Source organism: Myxocyprinus asiaticus, chromosome 21, assembly GCF_019703515.2.
Source record: "Myxocyprinus asiaticus isolate MX2 ecotype Aquarium Trade chromosome 21, UBuf_Myxa_2, whole genome shotgun sequence".
NCBI classification, from domain to species: domain Eukaryota; kingdom Metazoa; phylum Chordata; class Actinopteri; order Cypriniformes; family Catostomidae; genus Myxocyprinus; species Myxocyprinus asiaticus.
In genome coordinates this window covers 12,584,115-12,609,991 of record NC_059364.1, presented here as the reverse complement: position 1 = coordinate 12,609,991, position 25,877 = coordinate 12,584,115, and the positions used below count along the sequence as shown (strand labels likewise).

The 25,877-nt window shown below is 38.4% G+C and overlaps 1 protein-coding gene across 1 annotated transcript; it reads right to left on the bottom strand.

Annotated features, from left to right (window-relative positions):
* Positions 1-10,174: 10,174 nt before the first annotated feature.
* Positions 10,175-24,866, bottom strand: LOC127411669 (synaptojanin-2-binding protein-like). The gene is made up of 4 exons (XM_051647382.1): positions 24,715-24,866; positions 18,258-18,394; positions 11,616-11,711; positions 10,175-11,479 (listed from the first exon to the last, which is right to left on the bottom strand). The coding sequence occupies exons 1-4, from the start codon at positions 24,776-24,778 to the stop codon at positions 11,315-11,317; spliced, it is 462 nt and encodes a 153-aa protein (XP_051503342.1). The 5' UTR covers positions 24,779-24,866; the 3' UTR covers positions 10,175-11,314.
* Between the last annotated feature and the right edge of the window lie 1,011 nt (positions 24,867-25,877).

Sequence of the window (25,877 nt, the reverse complement as noted above, 5' to 3'; positions counted from 1 at the left end):
AAGATATTTTTGTCAGTGTACTAAGGCCAAAAGTAATGATTCAAATATTATCAGGAATAAAATATTTACTTTGTTGATTGTGATTGTGTATTTTATAAAACCTCTTTTAGAGAAGACAAACATTTTCAATTCACTTCAAATGTATTGTTTTACACTTTTCACAATAAATATTGTTCCAAAGCAGCTTTACAGAGAATAGTGCCTTGCAAAACCCGTGAGCAAGCTAAAGGCGATGGTGGTGAGGAGATTAGTCCAATAGACCAAAGTATTTGCCAATAATCATATTATTTCCGACCAGTTTTTGGAAAGCAGAGTGAAACAGTAATATTTGTTAAATTTGATCTTTTTTTCACAGGCCCCCTAGCCTCTGGACCCCAGTTTGAAACACATGACAATGCTATGTGTCTGTGCATAATTGTAATTATAGGAATAGATGCATTACATTCAATCTCTTTCTTTACAGTGTTATGTCAATGTGGCATCTGACAGATGTGATGCATGCTTGTGTTTACCCGAGAAACTGACTGAATCAGCACAGATTATCATTACAAGAGCTCATCTGAGCTTGTGCATCACTCTCTTTTGTTTTATTTGTGAGATGAGAGAGAGAGAGAGAGAGAGAGCAGAGAGAGCTTTAATGCTTACTCTGCATGTAATCCATTCAAAACAATGAAGCTGTCAGTCCTCATAGGTTCAATACTTATCACACAGTTGATTGATTATGTGTGAGGGAAATTGACTGCATGTACTTCAGCTTATATTGAATCCATATCCTGTTGCTCATACATTAACCAATCTTCAAAAGTCCAGTCCAGTCCAGTAAACACTCAGCACACAGAAATGTGTGTGAATTACTTTAGCCATACAACTTATTAAACTCTTCTGGCGCTTAAATATGAGAACAGCATTACAGTGCAGAGAACCTGGCATGTTAGACAAGCCATAATAACGCTTCAACTATGCCAACACTGAAACAGAAAAATGGCTTTAAAGTTTTTTTTTAAAAGGAAGATAGTTTGTAAAATCGTCTCACTCTGAACCTCTCAATATGAGTATAGTTGACCCAAACCAATCTGTTAAAGATCATAGTCTACACAATTTCTGTCATAAATCAATATTGACCAAATCAGATAAATACAGGTCACTCCATAGTGAATCTGCAACCTTGGTTTTTACCTTCAACCTTTTTGTAAGGTACTCTGGATAAGACCAACTTCTGCTAAATGCCTTCAAAGGAAATGTAAACAACCTGAATCTTGAACAATACAGATGATACCACCCTTGATGCTTCTGGTTAAGCCATATATAATAGTGTAACATAAGATTCCAAAGGCAGGAAGTAATGCATTCTCTCTCTCTTTCCCCCTCTCCCAACTTAAGTGCATTGAACCACTGCTGTCTTTGAGTGTATTGATTTCTGATGAAGAATAACACACTTAAACATGCACATACCAAGACCCATTTGCCAAAGGCATTTTCTTTCAGCTGTTAGTATATCCATTTAGATAGAGAAAGAGTAGCAGTCTATCCACTTGGACAGATAGCATGTTATCCTGTGACCATCACTTCAATGGGACCCATTTACAGAGAAATCTTGTTTAATTTACTTAAAGTTGTACTTATGTGTGAATATCATCCACCCCCTCCTCCAAAGTCAATTGAACAGCGACTTTATATTTAATTGGTTTTCAACACCCAAAACACTTGGAATCTGCAGACAAGTGGCAATATATGTTTACACCACCAGAAGTGATATTTCTCAGTGCTAAAAACAGAAGATTGAAAAGCAACATTCAAAATGAGAAATTCATATTGTTGAATCATCGTAAATGGTCAACCAATGCACCTGAAAGCTAGAAATTATGCAATTAAAGAGGAAAGCTGCACTGGCCAATGGGGTCTTGCCTAAAACATGCCTGATTTGTTGCTGAGCTTTGGAAAGCAATGGGATGAGAGTTGCAAAACAGCAATAATGTGATTAATTCTCTAGACCAAAGTTTCCCAACCTTTTTTCTGCCACGGTACACTTTTTATGACTAAAAAATTCTACGGCACAACACTATCCCACATAGGCTAACCATCGTCAATATTTTTCCTTTTCAAGAACTTGTCCATGTTTTCTGTCCATCTTAGTAGCGTGTTTACTTGTAATGTTTGAAATTCGGCTATGCAAAAAAAAAAAAAAGTCACATAGGTAGGCTATGCTGTGTGAGGTCACAGGTGGCAAGAGCGCTAAATGGGTAATGAAAAAACAACAGATTTGCTTCTTTTCTAATTTGTAGATTTGTTCTTGCAATGCCACAACAAATTACAGGGATGCAAACTCATCAGGGGTGAAAAAGGTAAGACAAACACTGGTCCACGAACATTTTTTCTGGGGATATTTTTTTTAAAGAATAAGCTAAAAGCACAAATTCCAGCTATTTTAGTGACTCAAGTTTATTCAAGTTTACAATTGTGCAGAATTAGCTGCAAAATAAGAGTATTTTGGTGAGGCTTGCTTCTGTTTCACAAATTTGTTCAATTTTATTAACCGATTAGTTCAGTGACCCCTTCTGGAAATGTCACTAGGTGGCGACAAATGAGCGTCTTATGTGCTATGAGTGAGTCAGTGAATCATTTTGAGTCGTTCATGACCGAAATCTACCAAGAGACTTTATAGTGTTTAAGCATTAAAAGAACAAAACAGATCTATAGTCTTCCTTCAGTCTGAGCATTATTTTTCATCCAAAAAGACAACAATAATAGTCTAATTATAGTGAGTTTCAATAATGTCCTTACCTTCTCCTTTATTAAAACTTGCATGGCTACAAATCTACTGACAGTATAAGAATTATAAACACAAAGCAGATCTACGGTATCATTTTCCTACAGTAGCTATTTAAACTGCTGAGCATGGCTTTTATCAGAAAAGAGGACAATAATAACCTAATAATAATAATTTTGAGTTTCAATAATGTTCTTTTTTCATTGTAAAGCGCATTTCACATGAGTCGAGGCGTCAACGCTCCGTTCAACGCCAGCGTCAAGTGCCGCATTGCCCTCCACATGACAAGAGTTGCAGAAAGCGTCACAGAGGGGCGATTTTATGAGTTTGCCACATAAAAAAGCGGGAGGTGTGCACAATAAACATTGAAAACATGTATCTGGAAGAGAGAAAAAAGCTTGCAGTTGCTTTGATAGCAGAAAGTAATAAAAGGACTCGTTTATGTTTAGGTCTAAGCGTTTTCTTGGTGAATTTAAATTAGTTCAATAACTGGGGTCTCTGATCATGTGAAAGACCCTTAACGCGTATAAATTCAGTCACAAAAGTGACCGATTATGGTTTCAAAACGGCGAATTTCTCCGAAAGGTGAGGAGTTTGGATCCCTGAAATTATTATTATTATTTATTATTATTATATTTTTTTCATTTATTTATTTTGTGGAATTTGATCATTTTCGATGGCACACATGACAATGGCTGTCTCTCGTTTGGAAGGCTGCGTGCTAGGTAGGACACGTCCTTTGAAGGCTGCAGTATACCGAGTGTCCTCCTTTAAACAAATCTCGTTTAAACGAGACGGCCTTCGTAGGACAAACGGAAACGGAACGTAACATGGTTGCTATGACAGCACGCCACTCTTTAACAAGCGCGAGCGCTTTGAGTGACAAGGGAACAAAGTCCCTTTTGAAGGGAATGTATGAGGTACATTTTAGGAGAGTTATAATGATGTAAAGAGAAAATAAAGTAGATTTTACAGGTGTACTTTAAGTCTAATACTTTATTTTAATTATATATTAATATAATTATACATATTATATACTCTGCACTCATCTACTGAGGTACTACAACTTGGGAATTAACATTCATTGCGTTTGAACATCATATTTACGGGCAACGTGGCGTCATTTTTTTTTTAGATATTTCCGTTGAAGCAAAGAATAGTGGGTTGTGCGAGCCCACGAAGGATACACCTCATGCATCCTCCGAATTCCCGTGAAAGAAGGTCGCATTCGAAGTGTCCTACTCGCTTTTCTGAAACGAGACAGCCTCGATGACGTATGCAGCCGACAAATGCGACATCCGGAGGACGCAGCCTTCCAAACGAGACACAGCTAATCTTTCACAGCACACTAGTGTGCCGCGGCACAGTGGTTGGGAAACACTGCTCTAGAGTTCCTGTGAAATCCTAAAGGGGGCAGTGGAGGACAGTTATGTAGCTTCTGGGCAGGACAGTGATACAGCCAGAGCCCTTCTATCAATTAAAACTACTAGTTTAGCATAAAATAGCATAACGCGGCGGTCCCATAGACATTCAGTGGGCAGTACACTGGTAAGAAGACAAGAGACCGTTTTTTTTTAAATGTTAGTGTGCTGAATAAACTACTTTTGTGAGGAAACAGCTCATCACTTAATGAATTGACAGCCTGCTCGTTATTCTTCAACATGTTTTAAACTAAAAACTCATTTTTGAGCGAACTACGTGTGGAGTTTACAATGATAAAACTGCTGTTGTATAAGAGAATACACGGACAATTTTGCGTCAGGTAGGTGTCTGTTTACGGCCTTCCCCATTTATTTGTATGGTATCCGCAAACGGTGACTAACTGTCGTAACACGCTCGTTACGAGTCCATTTCTATCGAAAGTGATCATCCCTATGCCCTACTCACTACAAAGGACAAAGCTCTTGATGTGGGCACTCTGAAGGGAGCATGACAGTACAGTTTGAATGTAGCCGTCACTAAAAGTCTTGTGACAGGGCCCTTTGTGAAAAAATGTACTTACTTTCTTTTATTTGGAACGACTCTTCGAGTGGCGTCCCCTTCTCAAAGTGCCATTCAAGGGCGCAAAATGCTGTTTGAAAAGTCAGTCTCACGTAGCTAGACCTTTGGCTTCAGACGTATCTTATTCTAGCCTAGTATCTACTACTTAGCAGGAGAGCATCTGACTGACATGTAAAGCGATCAACCACAGATTGAGGAGCGGGTGATCTGAAAAAGATTATACAACACTGACAAACCAGCATGAAAAAATGTATTTAAATAACACAAACAAAAACAAAGTGACAGGTCTGCATGTTTTGTCTGTGATCTCAATCTCAGAGCCCTTGCCTGAGCCACACTGTTCACTGAGGTGTCACGTGTGTGCGTGCCTGGAGTTAAAGATAAAAATGATATATTCATGTAGAGTGAAAAAACATTGGCATCTCCTCTTTCTTCAGCTTCTGGTTTTATTCTGACCTACTCTGAGCTCCACTGACTTGGCAGACTGAGTTTAATACAATCGGATCTAAACGTTGCACCTGTGCTCACATCAGAAAAGAAAACATTCCTCTATTCTTTTCCCAATCTCAGAGTTAAAACGTAATCTTAAATTAAAAACATAATCTATGCAAGTAAGTGAGCGCAGACACTAGGTATGCATGCTTGATTTTATGTGCAATTGCATTCTGAAATGTGTCTGAATGTCTGTGACCACATGTCCCGATTTACCAGGCACAGTTAACTATAATTTCTCCTCTTTGCCCAGTAGGTGGCAATATGCATAAAGAATGTGAACTGCCAAAAACAGAAGAATGTGGAGATTTGTAGTAAAAAGGACTTAAATATTGATCCGTTTCTCACCAACACATATGTGATCATACACCGATATGATTAGCTTCTGAAGACATGGATTAAACCCAGGCCCAGTTCTATGGGGGTGCTTAGAGCACCCTCGATTGCAGACCAGTGCAAACTACTGCCCGTGTGTCGATTTATCATGAATGTTTTTTTTTTTTTTAGATCTTTCATTTATCTGGCTTTGGGACCTACAGGTGCATCTCAATAAATTAGAATGTCGTGGAAAAGTTCATTTATTTCAGTAATTCAACTCAAATTGTGAAACTTGTGTATTAAATAAATTCAATGCACACAGACTGAAGTAGTTTAAGTCTTCGGTTCTTTTAATTGTGATGATTTTGGCTCACATTTAACAAAAACCCACCAATTCACTATCTCAAAAAATTAGAATACAACATAAGACCAATAAAAAAATAAATAAATAAATTAAAAAAAAAAAACATTTTTAGTGAATTGTTGGCCTTCTGGAAAGTATGTTCATTTACTGTATATGTACTCAATACTTGGTAGGGGCTCCTTTTGCTTTAACTACTGCCTCAATTCAGCATGGCATGGAGGTGATCAGTTTGTGGCACTGCTGAGGTGGTATGGAAGTCCAGGTTTCTTTGACAGTGGCCTTCAGCTCATCTGCATTTTTTGGTCTCTTGTTTCTCATTTTCCTCTTGACAATACCCCATAGATTCTCTGTGGGGTTCAGGTCTGGTGAGTTTGCTGGCCAGTCAAGCACACCAACACCATGGTCATTTAACCAACTTTTGGTGCTTTTGGCAGTGTGGGCAGGTGCCAAATCCTGCTGGAAAATGAAATCGGCATCTTTTAAAAAGCTGGTCAGCAGAAGGAAGCATGAAGTGCTCCAAAATTTCTTGGTAAACGGGTGCAGTGACTTTGCTTTTCAAAAAACACAATGGACCAACACCAGCAGATGACATTGCACCCCAAATCATCAGACTGTGGAAACTTAACACTGGACTTCAAGCAACTTGGGCTATGAGCTTCTCCACCCTTCCTCCAGACTCTAGGACCTTGGATTCCAAATGAAATACAAAACTTGCTCTCATCTGAAAAGAGGACTTTGGACCACTGGGCAACAGTCCCGTTCTTCTTCTCCTTAGCCCAGGTAAGATGCCTCTGACATTGTCTGTGGTTCAGGAGTGGCTTAACAAGAGGAATACAACAACTGTAGCCAAATTCCTTGACATGTCTGTGTGTGGTGGCTCTTGATGCCTTGACCCCAGCCTCAGTCCATTCCTTGTGAAGTTCACCCAAATTCTTGAATCGATTTTGCTTGACAATCCTCATAAGGCTGCGGTTCTCTCGGTTGGTTGTGCATCTTTTTCTTCCACACTTTTTCCCTTCCACTCAACTTTCTGTTAACATGCTTGGATACAGCACTCTGTGAACAGCCAGCTTCTTTGGCAATGAATGTTTGTGGCTTACCCTCCTTGTGAAGGGTGTCAGTGATTGTCTTCTGGACAACTGTCAGATCAGCAGTCTTCCCCATGATTGTGTAGCCTAGTGAACCAAACTGAGAGACCATTTTGAAGGCTCAGGAAACCTTTGCAGCTGATTGGCATGTCACCATATTCTAATTTTTTGTGATAGTGAATTGGTGGGTTTTTGTTAAATGTGAGCCAAAATCATCACAATTAAAAGAACCAAAGACTTAAACTACTTCAGTCTGTGTGCATTGAATTTATTTAATACACGATTTTCACAATTTGAGTTGAATTACTGAAATAAATGAACTTTTCCACGACATTCTAATTTATTGAGATGCACCTGTATAAGGCATCCACAAGCTTTCAATATGCTCAGGGTTGCCAGATTATAGATGCAACACCCCAGAGATTAGAGATTTATACTTGCACAAATTGGAAATATTTCGCTTTATGTCATACTTAATTTATGCAATCTGGCAACCATGCATGCGAGTGCGCACGCTTTCTTCTCTTCGAAAAAAATCTTTTTGCTCAATAGTGCAATATTTTCCTCAAAGAAAAGTGTGATGCAGCCACTCCGTGTCCATTCGTGAGGCTACGTGTGCTGTTTAGTGTCAAGTCTGCGAGCAAACCTTTTCAGTGATGAACTTTAGTAAAATCCCAATAGATCTTCGCATCATGCGCACATGGAGGGGACACGTGAGCAAAACCAAGAGAGGAATGTTTGTTCTTTGTGTTATTTGTAAAGTCCCTCACACCTGTATGTGAATGTTACTCTGGCAGTAAACATTTATCAGTGTAATGCAGTCTGTTTTATTCAGTTGTGTGCTGAATGGGATGCCAAACAAACCATTGACAAGACCCACATCATGACCCATGAGCGTGTAAACAGGTTGATAATGTTTTGAAAATAAAACAACTTTGTCCATTTTGTTGCAAACATTAAAATAAGCTTTTAGAATCTATAATTTCAAAATATTTTATTTTACTATTTAACCAGACTTGTGATGTAGTTACATTGAATAATAAATTACAACTGCATTGAAGTATGGTAAAAAGAAACTATTAATAATTATACTCAGCCTTTATTCAGTTTTACTAACACATGATAAAAAGTAGCAGCAAAATTTCAAGCAATCGCAGTATGGACCCATCAGTATACACTTCAGAAAATTGTGCATTATTCAATGAGTGCACTACTACTTCTGGGCTTAAAAGATAAAACTATGTAGAATATTTTATCTTCTCTCTTCCATGTTCTATTTAACGGCTGATGTGGCCCCTGTACCAAAATAATTGCACACCCCTGTTCAATTGAATATGTAAGACTAATACTGTAAACTGACAAGCAGATTTGCTTGAATCGCAGCAAACACACAAAAATCCCTGCAGTTTGTGAACACACAAAATGCTGCATCAAAACATATAAACGTATGATTTTGCAAATCAGTATGTCCTAATCTGCAGGCACAGCATTTTGCTGTCATTTTCAGATACAGATCATGTGAGAAAAAAAACACACACAAAGCAATAGACATTTTGTATATTAAAAAAAAAATAATGTCTTTACGTTGTTTTAGTAGCATTTAAACATGATTTAATCTATTAAAATCTATTACGATACATCACTTTATACAGAGCACCCCCACTATTTTCAGAAGCACCCTTAGTGATTTTGATCTGGAACCGGGCCTGATTAAACCACTGGAGTCGTATGGATTACTTTTATGTTTCCTTTATGTGCTTTTTGGAGCTTCAACATTTTGGTACCCATTCACTTGAATTGTGATGACCACAAAAAAGGATTAAAGCCAACACATGCTGCAAGACCTTGATGATAAAACCTTACATAATTCAGAAGACCATGACAGTAGTTATGTTTACAAAATGGATCATGGTATTACCATGTTGTTTTGGGCATGTTTGGTACTATTTGAAGTAACAATTACCTATTAGTAAGAAAATTATTGCTATCATTTAGTCCTGTGGTACCATGGTACTATCTGAGACCTCACTGTTCCATGATACTGCCACTGTTCTTTTTCGTAAGGGTACATAGCAGACAACTGGATTGGCTATGTTTTGGGTAATTAGTTTAAAGGGATAGTTCACCCAAAAATGAAAATTCTCTCATCATTTACTCACCCTCATACCATCCCAGATGTGTATGACTTTCTTTTTTCTGCGGAACACAAACAAAGATTTCTAGAAGACTATCACAGCTCTGTAGGTCATTTCAATGCAGTGGTGTTGGCGTAGTGGGCTAAAGCACATAACTGGTAATCAGAAGGTTGCTGGTTCAATCCCCACAGCCACCACCATGCGTCCTTGAGCAAGGCACTTAACTCCAGGTTGCTCCAGGGGAATTGTCCCTGTAATAATTGCACTGTAAGTCGCTTTGGATAGAAGCATCTGCCAAATGCATACATTTAAATATAAGTGAATGGTGGCCAGAACTTTGAAGCTTTTTTATGCTACCTTTCAGTGATTTTTGAAGCTTCACAGTTTTGTCACCATTCACTTGCATTGTATTGACCTACAAATCAGAGATATTCGTCTAAAAATCTTTGTTTGTGTTCAGCAGAAGAAAGAAAGTCATACACATCTGGGATGACCTGAGGGTGAGTAAATGAGGAGAGAATTTTCATTTTTGGGTGAACTATCCCTTTAATGTCTTTAAAATATGGGTGGTTGGACTCTGGCAGAACAGCATCACAAAACTTCAAATGGTTGAAAACTGTAAATTCACCAGACTCACATTGTCAAAACATCTATGTTTTATATAGGTGTTTAATACTAAATCTGTTGTCCTTTGCAATATTTGACAAAGCTGACAACACAAATACCCCTCTTTCATTCTTTCCTAAAATGTTGAAATTACTTGACTTTTTATTTAGAACAGTAAATCAGTTTGCAAAAGCCAATGTATCACCTTATCCATAAAACTTTCAGCATTATAATTTATTTACTGTTATTGTCAGTCACTGACTGTTATCGTTTGTGCAGTACATACTGTAGATCTTGAACACACATCTAAAACTACATCAGTGATTCGTTATAAAGTTTGCTTTCATATAGAAAAGGGAAATGGCCTCTAGACTCTGTTTCAAAGTCAAGATCAACTCAAATGTGTGTTTCTCAAAATATTTATTCAATGCATGATGTGAATCTTACATTATTTTAATTGTGAAAAGTAAATGACAAGCATTTCATGAAAAGGCTTTACGATTCGATTGGTTCAGACAGGCATGCAGAAAGCATCAGGACAACACAAACACATGTCAGTTACAGAACACATATTATAGTCAGAAAAAGCCCAGAGCTCAAACCACTCACATTGTATAAGCAGCTGCAGAAAGGGGGCAGCACTGAAGCCAGCAGCTCAATGAGGGGCAAGGCACAAAATTGTTCAGTGGTGCAGATTAAAGCTCTAAAACGGTGCATGATATACAGTATCAAGACAAGACCATTTCAGAATCACAAGCCATATACAACATAAAAATAAAAAAAAATAATAATCACAAATTCATTTTGATTGTGAAAGTGTCACCTCTGGTTTTTCCCTGAGGGAGGTACATTAAGGGCACAAAGCACATCATATAGGTCCAAGCACTAATGCCAAATAAACAAATCGAACATCTCTACCTCCCAAAGCACTACTGCAACCACAGAAATGCATCCTGCACGTCTAAACATGGATGAGTGAGAAATTAACTAGAAGGAAAAAAAGAAAAGTGAAACCATATCGTGCACACTTTCAAACATACTCTTGCACAAGCAGGTACCCGAGAAGACCTCAGATAATCTAATAGTAGCTACACCTCAGGCTCATTCCAGTCCTCCAGAGAGGTACAAGACAAGAAAGTTACTACTCTGTGGGCCTGTTTCCTGCCCAGAGAAATAGCTCCACTATGGTCCTGCCTGTGGTTCTTCTGTTGAATTCAGATTATGGCAGTTTCTTCTGCCGCTGTTGTTCCCAACACCATCTTCATCCCTGTCCCCTCAAAACAACGAACTCACTCCTTCATGCAATGTCATCAGGCTGATACAGCATGGTAGGGATTTTGGTTAAATGCCAATGATTTTCACAGAATGAAATGAACATGTATAGCTATGTCATTATAATAATGGTATAAACAGTTAAAGAAAATCTGCATGTGTATTTCTGCTTCCATTAATTGGGTTTCCATTTTCCTTCCCAGTTAATGTTTGGGCCCTCAGCAGAATCAGTTCAAAACAAGCTTTAGTCTGTAAAATGTGATGATGTGGGTTAAAACCGGCCCCGAGGATGCGGGTGAAAGCGTTTGTAAGCAATGAAACCTGCTGCTGTTACTACTGCCAGCGTGAATACAGTGAGCAATGTCCATGTGCCAAGAGCAGGTGAAGATTCTCCATCACTGTGAGAGCTTGCTGGACCATTTTGCAGGAGGGTAGACTACAAACATAAACACAAGTGGATCTAATTAATTAACTGGGTTGATCTTGTAAATTTGAATTACACTGGTTTAGCTGTCAGAGTAAAAGACATTTTCTACATTCTGTTTATGATCAAATTTGTCTGCAACACTCACTCGCTGCTGTACGCTGAGCTGCACGTCCTCTCCTGCAGACCGAAACAGTTCCACTGCTGCACTGTGAGACAGATTCTCCAACTTTCGACCATTTATCTAAACAAAACAACCAAAAGCACATACATTTTTTAAATCAAATGGATAATGAAATATTTTCCTTTATCTTTTGAAATGAGACTTTGAAGAACTATGAAAACATACTGTAACTTTTGGAAAAGTGGATCTCCCTTCACAATCCAAAAATCTCATTCTAAAATTTTTTGTGACGTCACAACCAATGTTCCCTCTAAGCTGCGCGAGGCAGCGCAGGCTAATTGAAGGTCCCACGCAGCACAATTTTAGGCTGCGCACAAAAACTTACTAGCTACCGAGTAGGTGAGCGTCCAGTGAGCAGCAATGGTGAAATTAAAGGAACGTCACCTCTGCCACCTCTTAAGAAAAAGGGTAGTTTGACTTTTTAAACAAGAATGGCTAAATGAAATAGTTCACACGGATACAAGTGATGGTCCTTGTAAGACAGTTAAAATGTGACATTTTTGGCTACGGAGCTTGTGGGGTCATCTGCCAATTTTGCTCTAAATCTAAAATCAAAGGAGAGTTTCCATCGGGAAAACGTGGACCGAGTGGAAACTTGACTGCCTAAAATGCCACTTAACACAAAAAGGTCACATTGACGCTGTGAAAACATCATATAATCGAGAGCATGGAACATCAATTAACCAGCTTCTTGGGGAGTCGAGAGAATCATGAGAAAAGCATATTGACCTTGCCAATAAGAACAAGTCAAACACTGAACAAATCAAAATATTGCTCAATAACGTGCTTCTTGACATCAAAATGAACACGTCAATGCTGTCTGTTCAAGAAATTCATGATCATCTGGCAAAATATGTTAGCCTTCCCGACAGCTGGAGAAGTAAAAACAATGCATTTGAATTTGTGGAGTCAATTAATGCAGTTGTACAAGCTAAGACCAACTTGATGCTCAATTTCCTGAAGGAGAGCTTAAAGAATGGCCTGCTTTTAACCTAGAAGCACTGGATTCAACACTCGATTTTGATCATGGTACAGATGATGTAACCAGACTGACAGAGAAGTTCCAAGCTATTCTAAAACAAACGAACGAGACTGCCACAGAGCGTATATGTCAACAGTACAAGGATTTCAAGTTCACTATTAAAGAAAAACGAAAGATGGGAGCACTACAGACATTTGCTGAGATGGTAACCTGGACACTAAAAAGTGAGTAGTTCACTGAGCTTGTACAGCTGATTGACATTTGTGAAACATTCCAAGCGTCTGTTGCAGACTGTGAACCTGGTTTCAGTCTGATGAATCATATAAAAGACAAAATCACAGAACCGATTTGAGACCACCCACTTTGATCAGCTAATGACAATCCAGTCTACACAAGCAGAGGACCCTATAAATCTGGACACGGTCTACAACCACTGGAAAGGGGACAAGGACAGACGGGATAAGATTTAAGGTAGGCTACAATACTAAATAAATATATTTAGTATTAATGTGTTTGACTTGGACAATATTTTTACTGTTTACTGTAATAATTTTAATAATTCCTTAAGCATATCATTATAATGTATAAAGTAATTATTAATTAGTTGACTGAAGCCTTACATTTTGTTTAAAGGTTAGGTTGCTATTTTGGTGTATGTGTACAGTAGAAACAGGGGAGTGTATATACCTAAACAAGGTCTTTAATAACCTTTCATTTTGTATAGTGCCTAGCAATACTTTTATCTTAATTATTACAATAATAATGTGGTGGTGTATGTGGTGTTTTTACTATTGTGGTGCATCTGTGTTTTTTAGATGCTGCTCTGAGAGAGGCTTTCCACAGACCTGCAGGGCTAGTCAAGGGACTGATGAGTCTAGCAGCACCATGATGTCAGTGTATAATATATATATATATATATATATATATATATATATATATATATATATATATATATATATATATATATCTCAAGTTGCTCACAGTTTTGAAGTCTCAGAGAAATGTTTACTTGCTCAGTGCTGTAAAAAATTAGAGGGTACATTGGTCACAACAGCTAATACAGACTCCAATCACAATGAAGAAATAAGGAGGAGTTCCAAAAGATACTATTATTGATATTGATATTATATATAGAACCCGACCGATATTGGATTTTTGAGACCGATACCGATTTTAGAGGGGAGGAAATCCACAGATTACCGATATGGTGGCCGATATAGTTAATTTTTGAGCTGGAATAAAAACAGACCTTTTCTATGTGGATTGTTCACCGATTTTGCACCGATATGACTATGCAAAGGTACTCAGAAGGCTGCTTCCTTAAACAAATATATTTATCAAAGAATATTTGACATTATTATTACACATTGTCAACAAATTCTAGAAATGAACACTGAGAAAATAAAGAATAAATAAAAATACAATAAATAGCTTAATAAACATCAGTACTGTAAGTTCAGTATCAGTCAATTGCTCACCGTTTAAATAAAAAAAAAAAAATACAATAAATAGTTAAATAAACATCAGTATTACTGTTTAGTATCAATCAAATGCTGACTATATTAATACTGCCGAGTCAAGATAAACAGCGGCAGCGGTGTTACACCGTATTCTGCTATACAAATTCAGGGGAAACTTTCAACGGTGGAAAACCAGACCTTTAAATATTACATTTTATAAATGCAGTGACTGGAGTTGTTTGGTTGAAGGGGGTACCAAACTGTGAATCCTGAACAAAACAGTTTGGTGAATACATGCTCATGCAAACACACAAGCTCGTTGTCATGGAGAGTAAAAGACGGACATTGTTTATTTACTTTCCAGCATTGCGTCTCACCAACTAGGTAACGACGTAGCGTGAAATCAACACTCAACAGACACAATCCACCACAGCACGGTTGTATGCTGAGCTGCAAAAAGATGCTCTGATGTCTACCTTTCAATCTGCTACATTACTGACTGCACTGACAATCTATAGCTGGCTAACATAATAAACAGATGTGATAAACATGAGTGACATGGTTGTCAGGGACAGGGTTAACGTTATATTAGTTATATTGAAAAGGGGAAATGATGGGGTCATTGTTTATTAACTTTCCAGTATGTATTTCACAAACTAGTTAGCAACTTACCGAGAAGACACCGCTTAACTCTGCACCGCTTAACTCTGCCCTGTCTGCAGAGCAAGCGTCAGCTCAGTCGGAGCACACTATGCTGGACAAACTACGTTATGACACCAATTCTAAAGCATTGTTTTCTGCATTATATGTTCTGAAAAACAGTTTTCATATCTGCGCACATATACGCCAATACCGATATATCGGTGAAAGTCTAATATCGGCTGACCGATATATTGGTCGGGCACTAATTATATATATAGAGTCTTGATATTGACTGATATTATTCCTAAACACCATAAGAAGATACAATTATTCCAGCTGGTATTTAACAATAAAACCAAGATGTGGGGAAGGTAACCAAATGTTGCACTAGGGCTGGGCAATATGGCCAAAAATTATCACATATTTTTTTCATATTGTTCGATATCGATATTTATCACAATATACATTTCATACCATTAATGGGGGTGGAACTGCCTTCCACATGTTTGTAAGACCTCAAGAATGAATATAAACAAAACTTGTTTGTTTACAAGTAAACCCCAGAGAGTAAGTAAAAGAGAAGCTACCCTTAAAGTACACTCAGTTTAGGATTTAATCCCTACATAAGGTGTGTGTGTGACCTCTTTTCCATGAAATGTCACTAATTTCATCATTTTCAGCTGATGTTTGACTCCACTGAAAGACTTTGACACTCCACAGTCTAGTTCAATAGGTGGCGATAATGTATCATCAGCTGGATTGCCAACCATGAATAAACATCACAAGCAGAAACACTTTCTTGCCTGTGACAGTGCTATGGATTATGATTTGTTTAATTTATTTTTTTATCCCCTTTTCTCCCAATTTGGAATGCCTAAATCCCACTACTTAGTAGGTCCTGGTGGTGGCGCAGTTGCTCATCTCAATCCGGGTGGCAGAGTACAAGCCTCAGTTGCCTCCGCTTCCGAGACTGTCAATCCGCGCATTTTATCACGTGGCTCATTGTGCATGACACCGCGGAGACTCACAGCACGTGGAGGCTCATGCTACTCTCCGAAGTCCACGCACAAATTACCACGCACCCCATTGAGTGCGAGAACCACTAACCGCGACCACGAGGAGGTTACCCCATGTGACTCTACCTTCCCTAGCAACCGGGCCAATTTGGTTGCTTAGGAGACCTGGCTGGAATCAGGTGTGGTAGTCAGCGTCAGTACTCGCTAAGCCCCCTGATTTTTTTATTTTTTTTACTAAATAGTACATAAATAAACCTCGATGGTGTTGTTGTGTTCATTCGATAGCTGTACTGTATTATCAGTGTTTCTTGTTCGGTACACAACTATGTCATATTTAGGGATGCACCAATCCGATACCTGGATCGGTATCGGCTCTGATACTGACGTTTTTAAATGGATCGGGTATCGGTCCGACAAGCCCGATCCAAATTCGATACTGTGTGTTAGTCATGTTCGTTACTGTCAAGCTCAAAAAATAACATAAAAGAACCATAAAAACTCGTGCATTTTATTCAAAGCCTCTTGAAGACGTGCGATAGCTCTGGGAATCACAAAAGTCTGTGTTTAATAAGTAAATATATAAAATGCATGCACAGCTCCAATGCGTTAGTGAATGGCACTGCTCTGTTTATACACACACTGGCAGCTATTTTTAGCCTTCACAGCTGTGCGCAATATTTGAGCGCTACTCATGAACAACATCTCAGATGTAGATGCTCAACAGTTCGGTTCACTTATGATATGCATTTAGAACGGCACCGGAGCTGCTTTTTTACCAGAATTTGAATAAGAAGCGAATTAAACTACTGTGAGCTTGCCTACAAACAGACACACTTACAGGATTTCCTGGAGAGTTCATAATGTCAAAATAAAAGCATTAGGGTTTAAAAGTTAAAGGTGCATGATTGAGATATATTACTATATATTACTATTATAATATATTATTTTTATTATCATTTGTTTACAAATTATAATAATATTTAAGTTGAATGGGTTCCAAAAAATAACTGTGTGAATGAAAAGTGAGCTTATATCTTACAACTAAATTGAACAAAAAAGAGATCTGAATCCTTTAAAGTCCAGATACAAGTAGAAAACAAAATTGCAAAAAAAAAAAAAAAAAAAAAAAAACAGCTTCTTTTCTACTGATGACATACTGGAATTACTGTTAATTTTGCAGCTACATTATCCAGTATACTAGTTAAAGTTTTTCTTAATAAGCTTCACATTTATATTTAAATAATGTGTAGTTAGAGGTTTGTGTTTCTTTACATATTAAAGAGTATTCCCAATTAATTCCACACAATAATGTAAAGATATTCTAAACTGATTAGGCAAAAAAAAGAACAACACTGGTATCGGATCGGGATCGGCCGATACTGAGATTTTCGATATCGGAATCAGAAGAGAAAAAGTGGTATCGGTGCATCCCTAGTCATGTTAGCCGGATAGCTAGCAGTTACCGAGCCTCATTACTGGTTTCCATGATGGCAGGTCTATGTAGCCACTTGTCTGCTAATACTTCTTAACAGGCTGATTTCATGACTGTGATTGGAATCACATGACTGGAATGTGACTGTGAAATTACTTAAGTTTTTCATCGATATCGAAAATTAGATAAATTATCACTTTATCGCCCAGCTCTACACTGCGCGGATCCAGTTGTTTGTAGCACCTGTCACTCTGCATAGCCTTCCAAAGGAGCCAAAAATTAGAAATAGGGCTGCACGATTATGACAAAAATCATAATTGTCGATTATTTCCCTTGATATTGCAATTGCGATCAGTTTCAATGAATAGAATTTACATTGAAATAAATATTTTGACTGTGGAATCTCCATGCCATATGCTTTATGTAAGCAACACGTCCAAAACAAGATGAGATCTGTTTCTGTATTACTTTCTTGCTATTTTATACATCAGTAAATCAAGAAACTGTCTTATTGGTCAAGTTCACATTGGCCCTCTTAGGCTACATCCACATTAATCTGAATACATTTGAAAATGCCTTTTTCTTTTCGAATCGCATGCAGTCCACACTGGCATTTTCAAGCATTTTCCAAAAGTTGCTCATCCGCGCTGAAACATGAAAACTCTTAAATTCCCTTACAACACATGCAAAAAATTGCCGTTTCACATACAGTCTGAAATGCAAATGTCCTCGTGTTCCGTTGCCAGACAGCTATTCTGAGTAAACTTGTCATGTAAACTATGTTTTTGTGCTAGAAACTTGCTTAACATTATAAAAAAATATGATAAAACAAATATATGAAGCCTTTAAAACCCCTACTGAACAAACCAAAAAAAAATTTTCCCTTCTGTTCTGGTACCTCAACCACATAAAAACAGTGTGTAAAGCTAAATCAGCATCAGTATTCCATGGAACTGCATAAAAGCTGAATAGGGTCATCCACAGGAGTAGTCCACATTGTTTTTCAGTAAACTCTACAACTCTGTATTGTAAAGTGAAATGTTAGCTTTGTTCAGGAAAGTACTGTGATTTTACCGCAAGAATTTTGTCACCCTCCTGCAGACGTCCGTCCTGCGCAGCTGCTCCATTTTCTTTGATTTTCGCCACATAGATTCCACTGTCATTCATTATATACTGTTGGTCGACTCCACCCACTATATTAAACCCCAGACCTGGCAGAGACAAACAGGATGTTACACACACTGCTTAAACTATTTACATGAGTAAACTGAGCTTTGCTGACAGACTCTGATATGCTGATGAATGCAGGGTTCCCACACATTGACCAATAAAAATCCATTACTTTTCCATGATTTTCCAGGTGTTCAGGATTACAGAATAAGCATTTAATTTAAAATAATAATAATATTAAAGAGATTGGAACACACAAATGCACACATTAGAAATAGTCATTTTTATTGTTTAGCGCTTTTTACAATACACGTCATTTCAAAAGAACGTAACAGAAAATCGTACTGTAATGTGTTACATTTCTTAAATGTCTTAAAGGAATAGTTCACCATCATTTACTCAGCCCCATACCATCTTAGATGTGTATGACTTTCTTCTACTGAACGCAAAAAAAAGATTTTTAACAGAAAATCTCAGCTCTTAGTCCAAGAAGTCATTGTCAGTGCTTGGCACACATCCAATATTCAAATGCTAATTTTCGCATTTGAATGTGCATTTATCATCTTACATTCAACGAACATTCTAATTTTAATTTGACAACCCTAAGGAACATATCTAGAAAAGTGTACATTCACTATGGACAATTTTGTTTACATTTCAAAGGAATGTTCCAGGTTCATTATAAGTTATGCTTGATTGACAGTATGTGTGACAATGTTGATTACCAAAAAATTATTTTGACTCGTCCTTTGTTTATTAAAAAAAAAAAAGTGTTCGGAGTCGCGTGGCGCCGTGTGAGGGTCAGACGTGTGAACGGCAAGCTCTGCGCATTTTGCTAGTTTTTAATACTTTTTGTGTCATAAACCAGTGAGATTCGATACATCCTGTTCCATAACTATTCTATGAAGACAGTATGTCAAAGAATTCAAAATCCTTGGGCTCTGGAGACATTATAAGACACTTACGTGTTCAAGCTGATACCCCAGACCGGGCCGTAGACTGGGAACTCGGTTTGGACGGTGCGGTGGAAGAGATTCAGCGTCAACTATCGAGCATGTCGGCAATGCTGGTGAAGGTCTTTGCTGACTTGAAGGATCTTGCTGTAATATGTCGATCGATCACTGCCATGGAGATGAAATTCTCTGAGTTGGTTACAAGAGTGGGGGACGTCGAGAAACGGATCGATTATCTGGAGTCATCTGAGAGGGAATTAACTGCTTACCTGCTAGCGACCAAGACGGACTTGGAGAGCATTTGGGAAAAGTTGGCAGACTTTGAGAATCATACCTGGCAAAACAACATCCGAATTGTTGGAATTCCTGAGAACGAAGAAGGCCGAGATATGGTGAAATTCCTAGATGAGCTCTTCCCGAGTCTGCTCGACATAAAAGGCCATAAGCTGGAAATCAAGCGAGCTCACAGAGTTCTAGCTAAGAGATCCGCTGAGGGAGACAGGACCCGATCAATTCTGGCCAAACGTCTGATATCATCCGATAAAGATCTTGTGTTACGTGAGGCAAGGAGTAAAGGAAGCCTTTCTTGGAAGCACCACAACATTTTCTTGGTCCCAGACTTTGCGAATTCGACAAGAGAGAAACGTGATCGATTCAAGGAATGCAAGAAACGGAAGGTCGCTTTGATGTTCCCGGCCAAATTGAGAACAGATACTAAGGATGGCCGCAAAGTATTTACATGCCCACAGCAAGCAATGTCTTTCATAAAGTTAATGGAATGAGTAAGTCATTGTGTGATACAGCCGAGTGGACCTGACTCACTGAACATTCACTTGACCGTCCGAGGAAACTGGGCGCCTTCTTTGTTTATTTTTGTGTTGGTGCCGCCTAGCAGCTGGAGTTTGATTTGTGGAATAGCACTTCTTTGGGTCAGTTTGTGGATGTATCTGCACATTCTTTGTGCTTATGCCTCCTATTGGATGGAGTTTGTTTTGTGGAATATTTCTTGCAAATCATTAGAGTGATTAGGGCATGTGTTACACTCATGTAACAGAGTTCAAATTCACTGAACATTCGTTTTAATGCCCGAGGAAACTGAACAGCCTTTTTTTTTTTTTTTTTTTGCTGGTTCCACTAGCGGCTGGAGTTTGTTTTATGGAGGAACACACCTTCGGGACAGTAATGTGGATGAATCTACACATTCTTTGTGCTTACGCCTCATATTGGCTGGAGTTTGCTTTATAGATTATTTTCTGTTATGTAATTCTCACAAAATTTGTACAGAAGCACCGGACTCAAGCAATCCGGTGGCAAAGGTGTTGTGGGGGCTCTCGTAGGCGTGAATGGAATATTTGAGTTTAGATGGATGGATGCCGGTTGGCGCTGTCCCACACACGTTTTTATTTTTTCTGTTTGTTTGGTTCAGGGAGAAGTTCGGGGTTTGATTGTTGCACTAATGTTGGAATGTGGTCTTTATAATTTTGTTTTTGACACACAATCTATTTTTTCTAATATGTCAAAATGTCAAATGTTAATATGAGTGGATTGTCTCTCTCCTCGTGGAATGTGAATTGGTTGGGGCACCCCATAAAAAGAAGGAAAGTTATTTCTCTTCATAAACATAAGAAATATGATATAGTGTTTCTTCAAAAAACACACCTTTCCCCGCAGGAAGCTGAGAAATTTGGGAAGATATGGGGTGGACATGTTTTCTTTAGTGCTGGCTCAAGTAAGAGCAGGGGAGTCATTACGCTGATAAGTAAGCATCTACAATTCAAATGTCTCAAACAGATTAAAGATGAATTAGGAAGAGTCATTATTGTTTTAGCAGAAATTCAGGGGCAAAGGTTAATTTTAGCTAATATTTACACACCTAACGCTGATGATCAGGGCTTTTTTATAGATCTTGAAGGGATGTTACAAGCCGCTGGCACCCCTCATGATATAATATTGGGAGGAGACTTTAATCTTTTGATGGACTCAGTCCTTGATCATAGTGAAGCAAATGTTTGCAAGCCCCCTAGAGCAACAGTGACGCTTCACAGGATGTGTAAAAATCTTGGTCTTACAGATATTTGGAGACTTTTGAACCCATCTGGTAGGGACTATACATTTTATCATCAGTCCATAAGATTTATTCTAGAATATGTTTTTTAATCTTTTTTATATCCAAGTCCCTCATTTCATGTGTTGTTGATTGTTCAATTGGAAACATTTTAGTCTCAGATCACACCCTGGTGTGTTTAAAAGGTGTTGCCACATATGGAGAAAAGGAAATCATATAGTTGGCATTTTAATGTATTCCTTTTGCAAAATTCTGAATTCCAACAAATACTAAAGGCTGAAATCAATGTCTATATGGAGACCAACTGGACCTCAGTTTCCTCTGTGGGCGTGGCTTGAGGGGCACTTTAGGCGGTTCTTAGGGGTCGGATCATATAGTATGCCTCATTCATCAAAAAAATCCAAAGCACGGGAACTCATGGAGTTGGAAGGGAATATTAAAAGTGCAGAGGCAGAGCTGAAGTGCCGAATGTCGTCTGATGGCCTCAGAGAATTGACCCATTTGAAATACAGATATAATACTATTTTGTCGCGAAAGGTGGAGTTTTGGCTATTCAGGGCAAGATAGTCATACTTTGAGTCAAGGGACAAAGCAGGGAAGCTTTTGGCTAGATATATAAAGAGAGTCTTTTTCTACCATTCCCTCAGTGAAATCTGCTGGTGGTGAAATATTTAACTCAGCCATTGATATTAATAATGCTTTTAAAGAATTCTATCTTGATCTCTATAGTTCCACGTCTTCGTCTACTGATGAAGATATTAGAAATTTTATAGAACCATTAGAACTCACTAAATTGAGCAATTGCCGAATGAGCAAAAAAATTCTCTTGATTCTGAAAAAACCTCGGAGGAGCTTGGCGAGGTAATTAAGGCCTTGCCTACAGGCAAAGCTCCGGGGCCAGATGGTTTTGCTGCTGAATTTTTTAAATCTTATGCTACAGAACTGGCTCCACTTTTGTTAGAAGTTTATACGGAATCTTTAAAGAATGGAAAGCTTCTGCCAACCATGACACAAGCCCAGATCAGTCTGATTCTTAAAAAGGACAAAGATCCAAGCGAGTGTAAGAGTTACCGTCCAATTTCCCTGATTCCCTTTTTCCTGGGATAAGTTGGAAGACTTTGAGAATCGCAACCAGCAAAACAACGTCCGAATTGTTAGTATTCCTGAGAACGAAGAAGGCCGAGATATGGTGAAATTCCTAGACGAGCTCTTCCTGAGTCTGCTCGACATAACAGGCCATAAGCTGGAAATCGAGCAAGCTCACAGAGTTCTGGCTCGGAGATCTGCTGAGGGAGACAGGCCCCGATCAATTCTGGCCAAATTTCTGAGATCATCCGATAGATGTAAAAAATAATCAAAAATTCTGGCTAACCGATTAAGTAAAGTTATGACATCTCTTATACATACAGATCAGGTGGGGTTTATTTGGGGCCGCAGCTCTTCTGATAACATTAGGCGTTTCATCAATATTATGTGGTCAGTGGCGAATGTTCAGACTCCAGTCGCTTGACACCGAAAAGGCATTTGATATGGTAGAATGGGATTATCTTTTTAAGATTTTGGAAATGTACGGGTTTGGGAGAACCTTTATTGGATGGATTAAGTTACTTTATAGACACACTGTAGCGGCGGTACAAACAAATTGATTAATTTCAGATTACTTTACTCTGGATAGGGGCACCCAGCAGGATTGCCCTCTTTCCCCATTATTGTTCTGTCTTGCCCTGGAACTATTAGCAGCCACGATAAGAAAGGAGGATGATTTTCCAGGGGTGATGGCAGGAGGTGTGGCGCATTAGCTTTTGCTTTACGCAGATGATATTTTATTATTCGTCTCCGACCCCACTAGATATATGCCTTGCCTCCACAGAATTATTAATTCCTTTTCTAAATTCTCAGGATACAGAGTCAACTGATCTAAATCCAAAGCTTTGGCTCTGATAGCGTACTGCCCAATAACAGCTTTTCAGCCAGGCGCCTTTCAGTGGCCCAAACAGGGCATTAAGCATTTGGGTATTTTATTCCCAGCAAATTTGTCTGATTTAGTTAGTTAATTTTGACCCTTTAATAAAAAGGTTTGAGTAATGTGGGCAGGTGGGCTTCATTACATTTATCTATGATTGGGAAGGTTAATGTTATTAAAATTAATTTTATTCCAAACTTCAACTACCTGCTACAGTCTCTCCCTATAGATGTTCCCCTCTCTTATTTCAAGCAATTTGATAGCATAGCAAAGCCCTTCACTGGAATGGTTAACGTCACAGATTACATTTCAGTAAATTGCATAGGCCGATTGACAAAGGTGGGCTAGGCCTACCCAAGATTTTGTTTTATTCACTTATGCATTCACTTGCATTGTATGGGCCTACAGAGCTGAGATATTCTTCTACAATTCTTCGTTTTTGTTGTGCAGAAGAAAGTAAGTCACACATCTGGGATGGCAAGGGCAAGGGCATAGCCAGGAAATAATTTTTGGGTGGGCCAAATTTTCACTCCTTTTTTTTTTTTTTTCTGTCAAATTTTCCTAAACAACAGAAAGGCAGCACATGCAAACAGTTTTCACACTCTCAGAAATCAGAGTTTATGCATTTTTTATTTTTATTAATATATATTTGAATTCAAAGAATAATCTCTAAAATTCTGGATGGGCCTGAGTCTAATTTCACCCTTGGCTACGCCACTGGGCATGAGGGTGAGTAAATGATGAGAGAATTTTTACTTTTCAAGGTCGAACCCTTAAAAATACACTGATTTATACTGATCTCTTTATATTGTATGATGTATCTGACACTGTTTTACAGTCATACTATCTACTCGGAGATCAAAGTCCACATGGAAATGAAGCTGTATCTGAGCAGCCCAGTCCACCGTCCGAGCAGAGGTCACACACAAACACATAGCCATTACATAACAGTTTAAAAAAATCAACAGGCTGGACTGTCATCCCTCAGTATATCAGTAACTAAACTAAATGGACTGGTACCAAACCCCAACACTCCTGCAAGACTTCAATAACAGTCAACCTCGTGTACTTAAGAGTCATCTCTCATTTGTAAATGTGACTTGGTGATTTGTTAACGTGTCGGTCCATAATGCTGGTGGCGTATTGCCTTGTGCTGGTTCTGATCCAAGACGAACTTTCACTTTCACAACACAAACGTCTCCAAATGAACCTGAGCTATTCCTGCAAAACCCAGTCGGCCCCAAATCGTGTATTATTTCAGCTTTGATTGCAGAACCGGGCTGCCGCGGGCCGGACTGCAGCACCGAACCGCCGGGTTAAACTCTTGTTTCAGCAACTCCCAAGGGTGCAGGAGAACTCGAGAAAGAGAACTAAACTTACCAGCGGGACCTCTTTTAAGGCTAATATCTAGAACCGTCGGCGCACTATGAGCAGATCCGTTCATGATGGTCGTATATCAAAGTTTCACTTTTAATCCAAATGAACGCAATCCTCCTGAAGCGCGTGCAGCTCCGCCTGCTTCCTCTAATGTTGCTGGGACACGCAAGCACCCGGCACCGCCCCCTAGAGTACACCACCGGGACACGCACAACTTATTTAGTTCAAAGTTGAATTAAAACGTTTGAATGAATATCAGATTTTTGTCTTTTTACTTTTGCTTTAATGATAGCATGCACTCGAGTTGGCATGGACTCTACAAGTTTGTGCAAAAGATGCTGATCCATGTTATTCCAGTATGATCTGAGAATATTTCAAAAAGCATGTGTGCTTCAACAGAAGCTGAACTTTTGTATTGAGTTAACATGGTCAATGTCACATATTTGCTTATTTGATTAGTAACCTAAAATAGTGGTTATTTTTTTTTTTTTTACAAACGTTTGCAAAGTACGCAAATTGATATGCAGCCCTGTATTTAAATTGGAACTGTACAAAATTGACCAGCACATTTCTATAAGGGTAAATCATAATTTATTGTGACACCATTATTGGCTTATTTTTTCTCCAATATCACCATGATTTCATTTATAAGATTTTATTAAAACATTCATTCCTAATAAAGAAATATTTCTGCCATTTAGACCTTATCTAATTCAGCACTGAGTCACAGTGCTGTTCTTTCCTGAATGTGTTTATGACCCAATTTTATCATCTTGTTACTGTACCGGCTTAAAGGGATTGTTCACCCAAAAATGAAAATTCTCTCATTTACTCCCCCTCATGCCATCCCAGATTTGTATGACTTTCTTTCTTCTGCTGAACACAAATTAAGATTTTTAGAGGAATATTTCATTTCTGTAGGTCCTCACAATGCAAGTGAATGGTGGCCAGTACTTTGAAGCTCAAAAATCACATAAAGGCAGCATAAAAGTAATTCATACGACTCCAGTGGTTTAATCCATGTCTTCAGAAGTGATATGATAGGTGTGGGTGAGAAACAGAACAATTTTTAAGTCATTTTTACTTTAAATCTCCACTTTCACTTTAAGATGTGAAAGTGAATCTAAAAAGGCACCACAAGTGACTTTCAGATGTGAAACTTTAGA

Bases quoted from the DNA above. Each gene is read 5' to 3' on its own strand.
- LOC127411669 (XM_051647382.1), bottom strand. From the start codon at position 24,778: ATGAACGGATCTGCTCATAGTGCGCCGACGGTTCTAGATATTAGCCTT. The intron at 18,395-24,714 runs GTAAGTTTAGTT...TGTCTCTGCCAG, and splicing joins CCTTAAAAGAGGTCCCGCTG to GTCTGGGGTTTAATATAGTG. The intron at 11,480-11,615 runs GTGAGTGTTGCA...TTATGTTTGTAG, and splicing joins AGCTCAGCGTACAGCAGCGA to TCTACCCTCCTGCAAAATGG.